The 18,002-nt window shown below is 43.6% G+C and overlaps 1 protein-coding gene across 1 annotated transcript in view; it reads right to left on the bottom strand.

Moving 5' to 3' along the window:
- Positions 1 to 12,843, bottom strand: part of LOC115304381 (zinc finger protein 786-like) — a 14,299-nt gene extending 1,456 nt beyond the window's left edge. The window contains exons 1-4 of the mRNA XM_029954544.1: positions 12,738 to 12,843; positions 3,804 to 3,930; positions 1,739 to 1,891; positions 8 to 639 (exon numbers count right to left, since the gene is read on the bottom strand). Coding sequence (XP_029810404.1) covers positions 8 to 639; positions 1,739 to 1,891; positions 3,804 to 3,930; positions 12,738 to 12,755 — 930 coding nt within the window. The 5' untranslated portion in view covers positions 12,756 to 12,843. The remainder of the gene's footprint in view (positions 1 to 7; positions 640 to 1,738; positions 1,892 to 3,803; positions 3,931 to 12,737) is intronic.
- Positions 12,844 to 18,002: the final 5,159 nt, after the last annotated feature.

The raw sequence follows: 18,002 nt of genomic DNA, 5'->3' as shown, positions 1-18,002 counted from the left end.
GGAGAGCGTGCTGGTCACATCTGGGGCACTGGAACGGCTTCTCCGCGCTGCGCCGGAGCCGCTGGCCGAGAAGGGTCTGCTTGTTCGGGCCGCACAGTTTACATTCAGGGCCCTGCAGGGCGTTCGTCTCCGCGTGTACAGCCAGATGCCGGAGCAAATACCGCTTCCGGTGGAAGCTCCGCCCACAGTCGTGACACCGGAAGCGCCTCTGCCCCTGAGCGATGCTGCCATGTTGCTGTGGATCAGCCTGTTTGCTGAATTTTTTCCAGGACCTACATGGCTGGTCCCTCAAGTGACTCCTCTGGTGCTTCTCTAAGTGGTTCTTCCAAAAGCTTTCCTCACAGACGGCGCTGGGGTGCTGGGTGCCCTCCCAAGAGGGGACCTTCTGGAAGGCAGGGGGACCCAGAGTTCTGGGACTTGGGATTCCTTCTCTCTGGGTACGTTCCCTGCAGCTGGGAACTACTGGAATTGGGGCCCGAGTGTCATGTCCGTGTAGGTTCATGAGGGAGATGCTCTCGTCAGGCCTGAAGGAAGTATCTGCCCTTTCTCCTAGCGAGGGTTCCGAGGGGCACTGGCCCTCTACGGGAGCCACTTGGAAAAGGCATTTAGCTTCTCCTGAATTCACAGCTTGTTGGCTTCCTGAAATGGAGAACAAAAATTCAGTCAGTATTACTGTCTGTGTCATGACGATAGGCTTGTATCACCAGAAAGGGAGCAGTAATAGTGACATCTGGTGACCCAGGAACTCAGCTCCCAGGGAGCTGGACAACCAACAACATTTCAGTGTGGTTCCATTTAATGAGTAGGAGTTCGGTGAGAGTCTGCTAAACTAAACCGACACCCCATAAGGCCCCCCCACCATTATGACTACAGGACCATCCAACTTGTGTTGTTTTGATGTGGAGGGGTTTCTGTGGTCACCAATAGACCCTAACACCATGGTCCCATGTGACCCAGGGGCTGTCCCTCAGGCCAGGCAGCAGGGCCTGGTCTCTATTCCCCCTTCTTCACCCCTATTCCCACCAACCTTTTAAACAGGTTTCTTGGAAGAACCGATAATAGATGGTAAAAAGTGAGAGAATTTGTGAAGCAAAACTGCTTTACTGTCCAGAAAGCAGCAGCAACAAACTAAGCAAACTAAATACATTTCTTAGAACGATGCTCCCATTGGCTTTCTCATTCCATACTTTAATGCTGACTTTTAAGAATCCAAACATTTCAAACTCTCCTATCATAACAAGAAACAACAGAGGAGAGCTAAATTCTAGGTATTCAAATAAAGACAACAGTTCCCAGATAGGAAGGAAGCAATTTTGGTCACTGGGATTTAGATCACCAGTCTCGAATTCCCACTACCACCCTGCCCCACACCAGCCCTGCCTACTAACTGTCGTGCCCATCTACTGAGCTCTTGCTGTGGGCCTGGTATCTTTTTAACACTTTACATATGTTGACCTATTTAAACCTGTACTGTAGGTCCTCTTAGCATCATTTCATAGGCCAGGAAACGGAAACATCCAGAGGCTGAATAACTTGCCCACGGTGACCCAGAAAGGGCAAGATCCAGACTCAGAGTCCAGGACCCACACTCCTAACCACTGTGCCGTACTGCCTTCCTCTAGAATATCCCAGACATCAAGCCTCAGCCTAGCCAAACAGGAAGACAAGATCAGAGAACTGAAAGAAGACACCTGAATGAGATGTCTTAGGGAAAGGGCCCTAGTTTCTTAATACTCACGCCAGATCAGATGTCCCTTGGTAACCGGATCAAAATGCAGACCAGCTGAAGAGCAAATGAGGTTTCCTGATTTCTGTGATTCTCCCCAGTTCTTGAAGAACTCTCTCCCCTGTTCAATCCATGATATTAGCTCTGGTTTGGGAAGTCCATCATCTGTACAAAGAAATCAGACAGGGTAGTCTGGTTTCTTTGAGCACTAAATGTAAAGCACACTGAGTTGGTTTTAAATTTTTAAAACGTATTCCTGGGAAAATGTATGAGAAGAGATGTCAAATGATAGATTATAGGGTTACACAGAGGAGTAAAACTGCCCAAACATCCTGAAAGTTCTTCCTCATCTATCTGGACCTGTTATATCAGTTCTACTGTTTAAATCGTATCTTGGTCCCGTATGCCTAGCAATATGCATTTAGTCATGGATTTCATAAAACTCTCCAGCAGAAGGCTTTGAGGCTGGTGGGACAGCCCTGAAGAGAGCGGGAGATACCATGGGAAGAGGGGGAGATGGCAAAATAAGACCGGAATGCCCAACTAAAACACTGTCAGAAGTTCTCTGGTTGACAGTGCGAATCACGACCCCAAACATGGTGGAGTTCGAATAAAAAGGATTGTAAGCAATGAAATAAGCAGATGAAAATAGTGACAAGATTTTCTAATACAGTACCCCCATTTCCCAAAAGAAATGTTTATTTTCAAGTAAGAGTTTTTCAATAAAATATATTTAACAGTAATATATATAAAATATATATTTCAATAAAATAACCTAAAGTATGCTCCATAGATTGCTAAAGGGAGATCAATGTATGGTTCAAATCAGAGAAAGAGGGTGAGCTGGGTAATGCCTGCATCAGGAATAAAATGTCAGAATGGTGTAACATGTGGAGACAGATCACTGTTCTAGAGTCCTCCTTGCCCTCTGAAATCTGACTTCAATCCCAAAAGAATCCTAAGACTGCTCTCATGAGAAAAAGAATATCTTTTGTTTTTTATTTGTTCTTTATTTTTTATTTTATTTTTGAAATGTTTTATTTATTTCTGAAAGAGAGAGAGACAGAGAGAGTACAAGCGGGGGAGGGGCAGAGAGAGAGGGAGACACAGAATCCAAAGAAGGCTCCAGGCTCTGAGCTGTCAGCACAGAACCCAACGTGGGGCTCAGACTCCTGAAGGAACCAAGAGATGTAAAATATGAAGTTGACGGAACATTATCTAGAAGTTTATTATTTAAGTTAGCCAGTAGAGGCATGAAAAAAAAAAACCCCTCAAAACTTGGGGACAAGGGAAAAAAGGAGACAGAAGGAAGATCATATAAATGCGTTATGCCTCATTTTTCATAGTAATGAGTTAATGCTGTCTAAATGCAATAAATCAAGAAATCGAGATGTAAGCATGATAGTTAGACTGGAGGAAACCAGACTAGAAACTAAAACAGAAAAGGTGAAACGTGGTTGCCTTGGGAAATGAACTGAGTGCCCGAATGAGGATGAAGTAGAGACACTTCTCTGAACAGACTGATTTTTAAAAACCACGTTTGACAAATTAAAAAATACATATAAAGACCAAGTAAGGAGCGAGACTAAAAAGAACGCCCATTACTTAACCAGGCAGGGACAGCCCCGCTAGACATCTCAGCGTCTAGCCTTACAAAACCTCACTGCGGGGAGACACCGTAGCTTTTCTGAGCTATACAGACCCCACTGTGAAAGCTGACACGTAGGGACCCCCTAGGGTACGTTATGGATATGAGCGAGGAGTCCCCTGTATGGAAATCATGACACCCTCTGAGTGCGTAGTGACTACAAGTCCTGGGTACTGATGTATTTGGTCACCTCTGACACACATCACACAGTCTTAAACATTCTCATGTGACAATATCTACCCACGAGTAAGGATGAGCAGTGCCTGCAGAAGTACTAACATATGACTCTGGGTTAAAAAAAAAAACACAACACACACACCTTTCTGAGTTGATTTCTGAGAAACCTGGCCACCCAACAGGAGACTCCAGAGGCCAAGACCTCTTTCAGGGCCAGTTCCATGACCCGCCCCCAAGTCAAGCGCTTCTTACCTAGAGAAACAAGAATCTCATAATTGGTTCTCATCACATGCTTGTAAAGCTCCCTCTGCCACGCTTCCAGACTTTGCCATTCTTGTTCAGAGAAATAAATGGCAACATCTTCAAAAGTCAGAGGTAACTGAAATTAGACATAATACATAGTCATTATTGCTTCAAAATGATTTCAGCTCCTTCTCATCAATTTATTTTCTTTCTCGTTTAAGTAAACACTACCCTCAACATGGGGCTCGAACTCCCAACCCTGAGACCCAGAATCACCCGCGCTACCCACTGGCCAACCAGGTGTCCCTCCTTTTCATCAATTTAAAAGATTTTTGTAGCGGACCTGGTTTTTTGCGTATTCAGCAGCTTCCTCCTTGAGCACTTTCCTCCCCCTACTCCAACCATGTGGCTCTGTTAACTGCTCTGCCTTTTGTGGTTCCTCATGCTTGTTTGAACCATATGTGCCTATGTATAGAATATTTTTCTTCTTTTAAAAATGAAAATGGGAATAAAACTGTGTAACTTCACTTGGTATGTCACTGTATCTTTCCAGGTCAATGGTGTATAGGCAAAACCAGGCTTTTGCAAATTGAATTATATTCCATTGCATGGGTACATATACCCCACGGATGGGATATGATAGTTTCCATTTCCTTTATAAGTTACAAACAATGCTCTGATATGCTTCCTGATATACTAGTGCTTTTACCTCTGTAAGATAAAGCCTAAAAAGGAGAACTACTAAAGCAGAAGGTATAAACATGTTCAGTTTAATAAGTACCACTAGACTGCCTTCCAAAAAGGATACCGCCCTTTTGCCCTTTTGCTATTGAGACTTACTTCTTTGCACCTTTGCCAGCACAGGATGTTTTTATTTTTATAATTTTTTAACACTTATTTATTATTGAGAAACAGAGAGAGACAGAGCATGAGCAGGGGAGGGTCAGAGAGAAGGGGTGACACAGAATCTGAAGCAGCTCCAGGCTCTGAGCTGTTGGCACAGAGCCTGATGCGGGGCTCAAACCCACAAACTGAGATCATGACCTGAGCCCAAGTTGGATGCTTAACCAACTGAGCCACCCAGGTGCCCCATGTTTTTAAGCCGTTAAAAATTTTGTTACCAATATTAATGGGTAAAAAATTATATTTCATTGTTTTAATTTGCATTCATTCGTGAGGTTTAACATCCCTTTTATACTTTTTGGGTGTGAGGGCACTCCAGTATCTTTGCACATGTCTGTTCACATCCTTTGCTCAACATTCTCATCGACTCCTATAATTTGAATGGACTTCTTTATATTAGGGTTAATTGTCCATTCATTGACTAGCAAACATTTTCTCCCCCAGTTGTTTGCATCTTGAGCCTTTTATTTGATCTGTCAGTCCTTCCCATAGTTTCCAGCTTTTTAAATTAAAAAAAATAATTTGAGGGGGGGCGCCTGGGTGGCTTAGTCAGTTGAGTGTCCAGCTTTGGCTCAGGTCATGATCTCGCAGTTCATGGGTTTGAGCCCTGCATCAGGCTCTGTGCTGACAGCTAGCTCTGAGCCTGTAGCCTGCTTCAGATTCTGTATCGCCCTCTCTCTCTGCCCCTCCCGTGCTCGTGCTCTCTCTCAAAAATAAATAAAAACAGAAAAAATTATATAACTAAAATAAAAAAATTTTTAATGTTTATTTTTCAGAGAGAAAGAACGTGAGACTGAGCCACCGAGGTACCCCCATAGTTTCCAGCTTTTTAAGTGTCCCCCATATCAAAAAGATATATAAATATTCTACTCATATTTTTTGGTCTTAGGCTTGCAATTTAATTCTATAGATGAGGGGCACCAGAGTGGCTCAGTCTGTTGAGGTTCTGGCTCTTAATTTTGGCTCATATCACAATCTCACAGTTTATGAAATCAAGCCCTGCATCAGGCTCAGTGCTGACAGTGGGAAGCCTGCTTGGGATGCTCTCCCTCTCCCTCTGCCCTTCCCCTGCTCGCAGTTTCTCTCTCTCAAAATAAATAAGAAAATATTAAAAAATAAATAAATTGGGGCACCTGGGTGGCTCAGTCAGTTAAGCGGCTGACTTTGGCTCAGGTCATGATCTCAGTCTGTGGGTTCGAGCCCCGCATCAGGCTCTGTGCTGACAGCTCAGTGCCTGGAGACTGCTTCAGATTCTGCATCTCCTTCTTTCTCTGTCCTACCCCACACATGCACACTCTCTCTCTCTCAAAATAAAATAAAGATATAAAAAAATTTTTTTAATAAATAAAATTCTACAGATGAGATTGGCATCTTTAATAGATACATTTGAGAGCCAATCACACACCATTAAATATACTATCCTTTCTTCTTAGATTGGAATGCTAACCTTTAATCTTCGCATATATTAGGTTTTCATACATATGTGAATCTGTATGTTCTCTTACACTTTCTATGCACTATTGTAATCCTGGGGTGACAAGTCTTACCCTCTCCTCACATTCTTTTTCAAGTTACTGCTCTGATTTCCTGGGTATTTATTCTTCCTCACATACTCCAACATCACTTTGTCCAACAACACAAAAGTGCACTGGAATTCAGTTTCGATTGCATTAACTGTATATATTTTCCATTTATGTGGTCCTGCCTGCTATCCTTAATAATGTAATTATTTTCTGCATAAATGTTCAGAGTCTTTCTTATTAACTTTACTTCTGCTTTTCTGTGGTCTTTCCAACAATTGTAAGTGGAACCACCCCTTTTGGGATGCCATTTCAAATTATTACTAGTTTTTTAAAAAGTTACTGATTTTTGTGAACTTATTTTGTATCCAATTCGTGTACCATACTGTTTATCAATCCTGTTAAGTTTATGGTGGGATACAGTAAAAATTTTCAAATAAAGATAATCTCTCCATCTTCCGCACTGCTTTATTCTTGTATTATTATACTTTTCAGGAGAACCTCGTTTGTGGCTTTAGGGTTTAGTATCTTGATTTGAAGACTTTTCCTATTCTAAGAGTATAAAATACTCTATTAAACTCTCCCTAACACTCATAGAACTTTTATTAGACGTGTTTCCATCTGGGACTTATTAAATGTAGCACAGCAGGAAGGGACATAGTTCTTTTTCCGCGTGGATATTCAGTTATCACAAAACTTACTGAACAGTCTAGTCTTTCACCATTGATTTGGGATCGTTTTTCATTAATCTGGCTTCCATTTATACTTGAATCTACTTTTGTCCCCAAATTGGAGTTTAATTCTTACAGCTCTCTCAGATATTTTGCTTTTTAAGAGGCATGGCCACCAAGCAGCACCCTTCAGTCATTTCTCACAGGAAAATGTCTTGACTTTTCTTGTCTATTTTCTTCCTCTACATAAACAGGAAAGATATTTTGTTAAATTTCTACAAGTTCTAATGGCATTCTGATAGGAATATGATTAATATACTAACGTGGGGGAGGACTGGATCTCTAAAATATGGGATCTTCCCACCTTAAAACACCTCTCATTTTTCTAGATATTTTTATGTTTAGTAAAATTAGTTTTCTTCATATAGATTTTACATAATTCTCAATAGGCTCATTCCTGGGGACTGAAGAATTTCAGTTGCTACCATGCTTGGGGTTTTTTTTTCCCCCCCACTTAATTTTCTAATTATGAAACCTTGGGAAGCTAATTTTTGTGTTTATTCTGGAAATGAATTCCCTTGTTGGCTTACACTTTAGCTGATTGCCTTGGAGTGTCTATGTAGAGAATGAGGTCTACAAATTAATATTTCTTTTAACTATTTGAGCCAATAATTTCTTATTTTTCTTACTGCATTGGCTGGAATGATGTCAAATAATAGTGATGATAGCATACATCTGTCTAAGGTTTAAACTAGAAGCAGATAAACTATATATTTATTAAAGTATCTACATTAAATGCACGTTGTTTCCTTTTCTCTCATTTTAAAATTATATTTAAGACTTTTTTTCTTTTTAGGCAATCTCTACACCAAACGTGGGGCTTGAGCTCACCACCCTGAGATCAAGAGTCACACGCCCTACTAACTGAGCCAGCTAGGAGCCCCTATTGCTTTCTCTTTAAAGTTTTTAAAAATTTATTTGGAGGGGCGCCTGGGTTGCTTAGTTGGTTTAGCATCCAGCTTCGGCTCAGGTCATGATCTCAAGGTTCATGGGTTCGAGCCCCACGTCAGGCTCTGTGCTGACAGCTTAGATCCTGGAGCCTGCTTTGGATTCTGTATCTCCCTCTCTCTCTGACCCTCCCCTGCTTGAACTGTCTCTGTCTCTCAAAAATAAATTAAAAGTATTATAAAAAATTGAAACAAGAACAATTTGTCACAAAATTTTACACTTGCTTATATGCAATTTCGTCAGTGAGAAACTCTCCGTCAGTTCACCATCAGGACGATTTTACACCACAAAGGAGGTTTGTCTGGAGACATTTGTGTCAGGACTGGGTGGCGGCTGCTACTTGCATCTAGTGGATTCTGAGAAACACCCTACAGTGTGCCAGATTGCCCCCCACAACACAATCATCCAGTTACAGAATGTCAGCAGCGGCAAGGCAAGAAAGCACGCCAGGCTGCCAGAGATGGGAAGGAATATACAAAACGCGCCCCCACACACCCTTCGAGAATCCATCCTTTAGAGGGTAAATCCAGATTACTGTTTTATGAGCGGACCTATCCAAACCGGATGTTAAAACCTCCCCTCTGATTTCCGATAATACTTTTTCCATCTCACTGCTTCTTACACCTACTTCCATAAGCAAACTTAAGGCAGTTTTTAAGATGGTTTATTTTTTTTTATAATTTAATATGCATAAAAGTGTGTTTTTATTAGGTTCCTATCTTTTCTTTTCAACACATCACTGTGGAACTTTATGAGTGTTGTATGTCTAAACACCATTCCTCCAGTAAGCTGTGGTTTTTATGACATGAATTTTGCATTGCACTGATTTTTAGAAATGCGTGTGATGTATTGTAGCAGAAACGAATGCATGTTTTTGTTTAAAATATATTTATTCTGCTCTTCTGATTAAATTCCTTACTTTAAGATTCAGAAAATTAAAACATTATAACAAGTATCCTGGTTGTTAACAGTACACTGTTGATTTAACAAATTTAACATTTTCTTTGTATTTCCTTTTAATGAAATATGACAGATGAAACTCAAGTCCTCTTTAGTCCCTCTTCAATGTTTTTTTAAATCTTTTTAACATTTATTTTTTATTTTATTTTATTTTATTTTTTTACATTTATTTATTTTTGAGAGACAGAGTGTGAACAGGGGAAGGGCAGAGAGAAAAAGAGACACAGAATCAGAATCAGGCTCCAGGCTCTGAGCTAGCAGTCAGCACAGAGCCCGACATGGGGCTCGAACCCATGAACCGTGATATCATGACCTGAGCCGAAGTCGGACACTCAACCAACTGAGCCACCCAGGCGCCCCTAACATTTATCTTTTTAAGTTTATTTGAGAGAGAGGGAGAATGTGTGAGCAAGGGAGGGGTCGAGAGAGAGGGAGAGAGAATCCCAAGGAGGCTCTGAATTATCAGTACAGAGCCCAATGTGGGGCTCAATCTCCCAAACCATGTGATCACGACTTAAGTTGAAATGAAGAGTCAGATGCTTAACCAACTGAGCCACCCAGGTGCCGTATTATTTCTTTTAAATACTGATTTATTTTGAGAGAGGAAGGGAATGGGCAAGGGGAAGGGACAGAGAGAAAATCCCAAGCAGACTCCACGCTGTCAGCACAGAGCCTGACTTGGGGCTCAGTCCCACAAACCATGACATCATGACCTGAGCCAAACTCAATTGCTGGCAGCTCAACAGATGGAGCCACCCAGGTGCCCCTTCAATATCTTACACTCAGTCCCCGTCTCTCTTCCAAGAAGCAAATAATACATGCATATAACTTTTCAATTCATGTTTTTAATTTTTAATTTTTTAATGTTTTATTTATTTTTGATGCAGAGAGAGACAGAGCATGAGGAGGGGAGGGGCAGAGAGAGAAGGAGACACAGAACCGGAAGCAGGTTCCAGGCTCTGAGCTAGCTGTCAGCACAGAGCCTGACGTGGGGCTCAAACCCACAAACGTGAGATCTGACCTGAGCTGAAGTCGGAGGCTTAACCAACTGAGCCACCCAGGTGCTCCTGTTTTTAATTTTTAAATACACCTAAGTATCTATAAATATTACTTTGTCTTTTATGCACCAATGCTTTATTATACTGCAGCTTGGATTTTTCACTTAACATTTTGAGACCTGTCCATGCTGGGGCACCTGGGTAGCTCAGTTGATTGAGCGTCCAACTTCAGCTCAGGTCATGATCTTGCAGTTCATGGGTTCGAGCTCTGAGTCGGGCTCTGTGCTGGCAGCTCGGAACCTGGAGCCTGCTTCTGATTCCATGTGTCCTCTCTCTCTGCCCTTCCCCTGCTCATGATCTGTCTCTCTCTCTCAAAAATAAATAAATGTTAAAAAATTAAAAAAAAAAAGTCTAGGGCACCTGGGTAGCTTAGTTGGTTAAGTGTCCGGCTGCAGCTCAGGTCATGATCTCACCGTTCGTGGGTTCGGGCCCCGCGTTGGGCACTGTGCAGAGAGCTAGCTCAGAGTCTGGAGGCTGCTTTCAGATTCTGTCTCTCTCTCTCTCTGACTCTTCCCTGCTCACGCTCTCTCTCCTTGTCTCTCAAAAATAAAAATAAAAAGCATTCAAAAAAAAAAAAGGTCTGTCCACGTTGATACACACAGAACTGATTTAACTTTGTGTGGTGTTCCATTGTCTGAATATGTCACAATTTTTAATCTATTCTTTTATCCATTGACCATTTATTTTAGGTTCTGTGAAATGACCGTTCAGATCCTTTATCTACTGGGTCACTTGTCCTTTCATTTCTAGGATTTTTTTTAAGTTTATTTATTTTGAGAGAGTGACCGCACAAGCAGGGGAGGGACAGAGAGAGAGAGAGAGAGAGAGAGAGAGAGAGAGAGAGGGAGAATCCCAACGAGGCTCCAAGTCATCAGTGCAGAGCCTGATGCCGGGCTAGAGCTCACAAACTAAGATCACGATCTAAGCTGAACCCAAGAGTCAGATGCTCAACTGACTGAGCCACCCAGGTGCCGCTCACTTCTAAAATTTCTTTATATAACTTGTATATTGATTAACTGTTGACTAAATTAGGTTACAAATACTTTCTCCTTGTGTATGTCTTATCTTTTATTTTTTCTATTTTTTTAAGTTTATTTATTTTGAGGGGGAGAAAGAATGAGCATGGCAGGGGCAGAGAGAGGAGGGGACAGAGGGTCCAAAGCAGGTTCTGTGCTGACAGCAGAGAGCCCTACGCGGGGCTCAAACTCACAAACCATGAGATCATGACCTGAGCTGAAGTCAGACGTTCAAGGACTGAGCCACCCAGGTGCCCCGTGTCTTATCTTTTCATTTTATTTATGGTTCTATTGTACATAAATTTTCAACTTCGATGCTAATATATCAATGTTTTCTTAGATATTCTAAACTTTATTCCAAAAAGCTTAAGTTTTACTTTTCATGCTAATATTTTACATTTTACCTGGAATGTAATTTTTAACATTTTTCCCTAAATTTTTAATGTTTTTATCTTGTTTAATTAATTTTTTAATGTTTATTTATTTCTGAGAAACAGACGCTGCTCTGTGTCTACCTCTGCACAAAGTAACACTATTAATTCTATGGGCTTACAATAAGTTTTACTACCCACTAGGGCAACTCCCTGTTCCTTGTTCTTTTTTCAGAATCATATTTTTGATCCTTATTTTTCCAAATGAAATTGAAAATCTGTTTATCTAAATTCACAAAAATCGTACCGCCATTCTGATAAAACTGTAGTAAATGTACATATTAACTTGGAAGAAAAGTACCATCTTTACTACCATATTTAGTCTTTCCATCTAACGGCCTGGCTAGCTCCTATTTATTTATAATTTCTCCATAAAAGTGTTGCCTGTCTTTGGAATATTTAATCCTAGGAATTATGTTTTCCTAGCGGAGACAATGCTATCTTTTTAAATTAACGCTATTTTGAAATAACATCACGAATTGATTTAGTAATCAGAAAAAATGCTCAAGATGAAAGTTTGTAAGGTATTAAAAAACATAATAGGGGCGCCTGGGTGGCTCAGTCGGTTAAGCCTCCGACTTCGGCTCAGGTCAGATGTCACATTCGTGGGTTCGAGCCCCGCGTCAGGCTCTGTGCTGACAGCTAGCTCAGAGCCTGGAGCCTGCTTCCAGTTCTGTGTCTCCTTCTCTCCCTGACCCTCCCCCTCTCATGCTGTCTCTCCTGTATCAAAAATTAATAAAACATTTAAAAAATTAAAAAAAAACATAATAAATGGCCATTCCTTCTACACCTAGATTACAACAAAATATTATACAATCAAATACTGCTAAGTATTACCGTAACACTGTATTCTGCTTAGATTTTTATATCCTATTCTATTCCTTCCGTCCTGTCTTCCTTCTTACACTGAACATAAACGTTAGCGGGTGGATTATCGTATTCAAGCCGCTACCAGCCTTCATTTCAACCGCCCAGAATCTCAAGTTTTTTAAAACACTTGTTCTGAATTCAGGAACTATCGTGTAAAACTGGCTGAGCTGTAACACCCATCGCGGGAACCAGACCCATTTCTCTCCTCTCCAGTGGCAGCCCCCGCCACGCCCAGGCGCCCCCGGCCCAGGCACGGCCCCCTGCCGAGTCGGCCTAGTCCACGCACTGCTTGTTCGGGAGTGCGGCCACTTACGACCTCCGGCGGCCACCGGCTCCGTCCAGGGTCCAGACCTTACATTCAGAGCCTAGCGCGACCTCCAAGACTCCACTGCACCAGGTCTCCGCTGCCGCCCCGCGAGGACCCTGCATGGGTGCCCGCCAAGCCGGAGCCCGAAGACCCGCCCCGAGCCCCGAATCTGGGCGTCCGCGCAGGCAGCTTCTCTTACCGGAGCCGGCTCGGCCATGGCCCTCCACGATCCCCACCGGCCCCGGCCCCCGCCCCTGCGACGCTAAACGCCCGGGAGGCCCCGCGGCACCGCTTTCGGCGCACAGCCTCTGGCTCCGCCCAGCCCCGCAGGCTCAGGCCCGGCGCGGTGCACGCTGGGACTCGCAACCGGTCCGGCCCCACAGCGCCCCCTGCGGCCGGGAGGAGCCAGCGCCGTCCGCGGGTCCCGGTGCTGGGTCCGTGGGTCTCCAAGCGAGGAAGACTGACACTGAAAGGAGCCGGAGAGAAGGAGACGGAGAGGCGAGGTGGGACTCCAGCTGCAAGTGTGGAGAAGACTCGCTCTTCACTGACCCCGGGACGGAGAGGGGGTGTGGAGTTTGGTTTGGTTCCTCCCCGAAGCGGACCCCAGGCGAGAGGAGGATTATCTGTGAGGCCATCCTGGGAATGAAGCAAGGGAGGTGAGCCGGCCAACGGGGTCAGCGAGCAGGTCCCCGCCACCGTGGGCCATGGGCAGTCTGTCCTGCCGGGGACTCTGCGAGTGTGCAGTTCCCCCACCCCCATCCCCGCTCAGAATCCACCTGCCAGGGGCCAGGAGGCTGGGAATTCATCCTCAGGGAGTCAGGCAGGCACATGGCATCGCCGACTCCATGGACTTAAAATTAACACACGACTTAAAGTCTATAAAAGCAAGAAATGTCTTATAACCTAAATATGAAATGGATCTTCAGTTTACTTCGTCGTTCCCTCTTAAGCACCCAGTGTGGTTGAAGTGCAGAGATATATGTAATTACTCCCCCTACCGTAAAGGTTTTGTTTTTAAAAATGAATTTTTAAAAATTTGAAATTTAACAACAATAAAACAAATTTAAAAAGAAGTAGGCAGCTCTTTCTGCCCATGGGTCCGGTCTGGTGCATTAATAAAACCACCTTTTGGGGCGCCTGGATGGCTCAGTCTGTTGAGCATCCGGCTTCAGTTCAGGGGATGATCTCGCAGTTTGTGGGTTCGAGTCCCACATCGGGCTCTGTGCTGACAGCTAGCTCAGAGCCCGGAGCCTGTCTTCAGATTCTATTGTCTCCCTCTCTCTCTGACCCTTACTGCTCACGCTGTCTCTCTCTCAAAAATAAATTTTAGGGGCGCCTGGGTGGCTCAGTCGGTTAAGCGTCTGACTTTGGCTCAGGTCACGGTCTCACAGTCTGTGAGTTCAAGCCCCGTGTCGGGTTCTGTGCTGACAACCCGGAGCCTGGAGCTGCTTCTGATTCTGCCTCTCCCTCTCTCTCTGCCCCTCCCCTGCTCGTGCTCTGTCTCTCTCTCTCAAAAATAAATAAACATTAAAAAAATTTTAATAAAATTTAAAAAATTAATAAAACCACCTTTTTACACTGAAGACAGACATCTCAAGAATTAACTCTTGGGGCGCCTGGGTGGCTCAGTTGGTTAAGCGTCCAGCTTAGGTTCAGGTCATGATTTCACAGTTCGTGGGTTCAAGCGCCGCGTTGGGCTTTGTGCTGACAGCTCAGAGCCTGGAGCCTGCTTTGGATTCTGTATCTCCCTCTCTCTCTGACCCTCCCCTCCCCTGCTCGTGCTGTCTCTGTCTCTCAAAAATAAATTAAAAAACATAAAAAATTAAAAAAAGAAGAATGAACTCTTGGGGGGCGCCTGGGTGGCTCAGTCGGTTAAGCATCCAACTTCAGCTCAGGTCATGATCTCAGAGTCCTTGGGTTCGAGCCCCCTGTCAGGCTTTGTGCTGACCGCTCAGAGCGTGGAACCTGTTTTCAGATTCTGTGTCTCCCTCTCTCTCTGGCCCTCCGGTTCATGCGCTCTCTCTCTCTCTCTCTCTCTCTCTCTCTCTCTCTCTCTCTCTCTCTCTCTCTCAAAAATAAATAAAAACATTAAAAAATCATTTCTTGGCCATTGGCTCCAAATCCAACACTTCAAACCACATAATTTGGCATCTTAACGTGAGGTGAGCCTTCTCATCTGGGTGAGCCTTAGTCCAAACTTGGACACCATTGGAAATACTGCTTATATCACCAAGATTTTGACTGAAATGTCATATTTGAGAGCCATGCATAGACTCAGATATGGTCATAGCTTTAAGGAATTAAGACTGACTTTATGAAGAACGAAGCCAATAAATCCCCTTGGAACTATTGGCCTTGATGAACTTTGGGGGTGATGTGGGGGGGCAGTCCAGAGCCAACAACCAAGAAAGAATTCTTGAAAATGTCTTTGGTGCAAAAAAGGTGATTTTATTAAAGCATGAGGACAGGGCCCGTGGGCGGGAAGAGCCGCACTGCGGTTGTGCGGAGTAACTCATCATACACCCTCAGGCTGGGAGGGGGTCAGGGATAGAGGAAGTCTCTAAGGTATTTTGGAAGCGAGGTTTCCAGGACCTTGAGGGGCTCGCTGTTGCTAGGGAAATGTCATTTATTACCGTTTAATAAAACCTCAGTCATGAGACCCTTTGGATGTATATGATTGCCAGCATATATCTTGGGGCAGTGGAGGTAAAGGAAGTAGATTTATAGGATCCTCAAGGTGGGATAATGTTAAGCTGAGATTCTCTTTTGTCCCCAGCAACGTGTCATCCTTGAGGCAGCTGAGCTCCTAGAGGGAGGTCACTCTGCCGGCGTCAAGGACTTGTCAATGGGCTACAGGCAGTAAGGGAATTTCATTTTCCATTTGCCTCAGTTTCCCACATTAACCGTGGCAAGCACTTAAACCCCGTTCCTTTGTTCTGGGGGAGCCAGGAGTGCCCGAGGACTATCACACACGTTCCGTGGGGCTGTTGGCCTATACTTTGCCTCCGCCTGATACCTCGCTTAGAGTTCCCAGCAGCCTCGCCAGGGACCCAGTCTGTCAGCTGACAGCCTCTCATTCCCTTGAACCTGAGAAAGACCTCGACGTTCTCTTCAATTGACAATGAAGGACTGTGAGAGAAGTTCTGATGGACTATCGGAGAGCCGTGGGAAGCAAAGGCAGAAGGAAATGGCAGATAAAATTTAATTTCCTTGTAACCTGCAGCCCACTGACAAATCCTTGAGGCGGGCGGAGGACTTAACTTTCCTCCAGTAATTCCCTGTCTTAGTGCAAATGCTTTGCTAGAGGGGAAACTGCCTTGACAATAGCTAGGTCTCCCGGATCCAGTGAGTCTTTAGCAAACGAAAACCCTTTTGGAAATTTCCTCTAGCCATCACCTCCCCCAGCTCCCAAGTAAATAACCAGTCACTCCATGGGTCTGTCCCCGTGCTTTAATAAAAGTCACTGTCTTGGACAATAAATAAATAAATAAATAAATGTACGTGAAAGTTGTTTCTAATGCTGGTACTCTAATGTAAATGCTCTTTTTAATGTTTTTTGGAGCGCCTGGGTGGCTCAGTTAGTTAAGCCTCTGACATCGGCTCAGGTCATGATCTCAGGGTTTTCCAGTTCAAGCCCTGCATTGGGTTCTGTGCTGACAGCCTGGAGCCTGCTTCGGATTCTGTATCTCCCTCTCTGTCTCTGAAAAGAAATACATAACTGTAATAGATCAACTTACAAGATATCAGAAAGCTTACTGTAGTAAGTTCAGCTTAAACTCCCATTTCATAAATAATCAATATAAAAGCTTATGTAGTTTCCATATTAGAGTGATCGGGAATTACTAATGTTATGCCCAAGATTTCATGATCATCCCCAAAACCAGAAACCACCGGGGAGACCAAGTCACGCATGCAAAAGCAAAGGGTTTTATTATTATGGGCTTAGGCTGGCCGGACCTAAGCTCGGGCTCACAGACTTTACCAGCGCAATGGATCCGTGCTGAGAGCCCCGAACAAAGCGGGAGCAGGGCTTTTATGGGTTTGGGAAGGGGGGGTTACAGGAAATTGTGACACAGGTACAGTGACCCAATCACTATCGCCTATCATTATTGGCAGTAACTTTAACCATATACATTGTTATTTTTGGCAGGACCCAATCACAACATTTAGAGTGTTAACCAATTACAGAGTGGACCCAGGACCCTCACGTAGGGCATGACTAGCCTTTGAGGCCTGCCCTTAGAAATGTTAAGGGTGTTAGCTGGCCTTTCCTGATTGGGTGTTACAAGGGTGGTCCCTCCTGCCTTGGGCAATGTGTGCCCTTCTATTGTCTAATGATTCTGAGAAACTGACACCTAAGCCTCCAAGGTCAGAGGGGAACTTGAAGCCTGTCTTGGAGTCAGTTTGGTTCAAACCTGCGTCCTTACACTAACTGCTTCATCTCACGTCTATAACAATGCCGTTTGCAACTTAGGTTGCAAAACTCTCCCCTACCCCTTTTACTAAAATCTGGCCAAGGCAAGGTCAACAGGTCAAAGTCACATAGTCACTGCCCTGCAGTAGCTTAGGTGTCTAACTATGATTGGTCATTTTAAAAGACAAGAGGGGCGCCAGGGTGGCTCAGTCAGTTAAGCGTCCGACTTCGGCTCAGGTCATGATCTTAGGGTTCATGGGTTCAAGCCCCGTGTCAGGGTCTGTGCTGACAGCTAGCTCAGAGCCTGGAGCCTGCTTCGGATTCTGTGTCTCCCTCTCTCTCTGACCCTCCCCTGCTCATGCTGTCTCTGTCTGTCTCTCAAAAGTAAATAAAAAACAAAATTTAAGAAAAAAGACAAGAACTTTAAAATGATAGGTTCCAGCCAAAACGTGTATCACAATATAATTGACTACCATGAAATGCTGTAAATTGTGATTGGTTAACTAAATAATGATGTATTCTGCCTTGCTGAAATCCATATAAGCTCACTGCTACCTTTGTTCGGGGCCATTCTCTGCACTTTTCTCCTTAAGATCAGGAGATCAGGTTTGGCCGGCCTGGCCTCGAATAAAATCTTGCCTTGCTTCTATTTGGCATTTGGTGCTCTTTTTCGACAACACCCTGTTTCAATAACATATATATTAAACTTTATATATATTATATTATATTATATTTATATATTTATATGACATAGTTAAATAAAAATAGAGTCCTGTTTTGACATACTGGGGGTTAGTTAGGACTTCTAACATATAAATTTTTGGAGAATACCAGCCCATAGTAGGTTAGGGTAGTGCAAAATATTTAGGGGCAGTTAAAAAAATATGCCATAATGCTGCTTGAAGATTTTCATGTATATAGTCTTAAAATACAAAAAGTACAAAGTGCAAAGGATAGATTAATACATGAAATTAGATTAAGATTTAAAACTTTTTTCTTCCCATCAAAAACACAATAGCCCTAGGGGCACCTGGGTGGCTCAGTTGGTTA

Source organism: Suricata suricatta, chromosome 2, assembly GCF_006229205.1.
Source record: "Suricata suricatta isolate VVHF042 chromosome 2, meerkat_22Aug2017_6uvM2_HiC, whole genome shotgun sequence".
NCBI classification, from domain to species: domain Eukaryota; kingdom Metazoa; phylum Chordata; class Mammalia; order Carnivora; family Herpestidae; genus Suricata; species Suricata suricatta.
The sequence above is the reverse complement of the archived record's forward strand: the minus strand, read 5'-3'. Positions and strand labels throughout refer to the sequence as shown.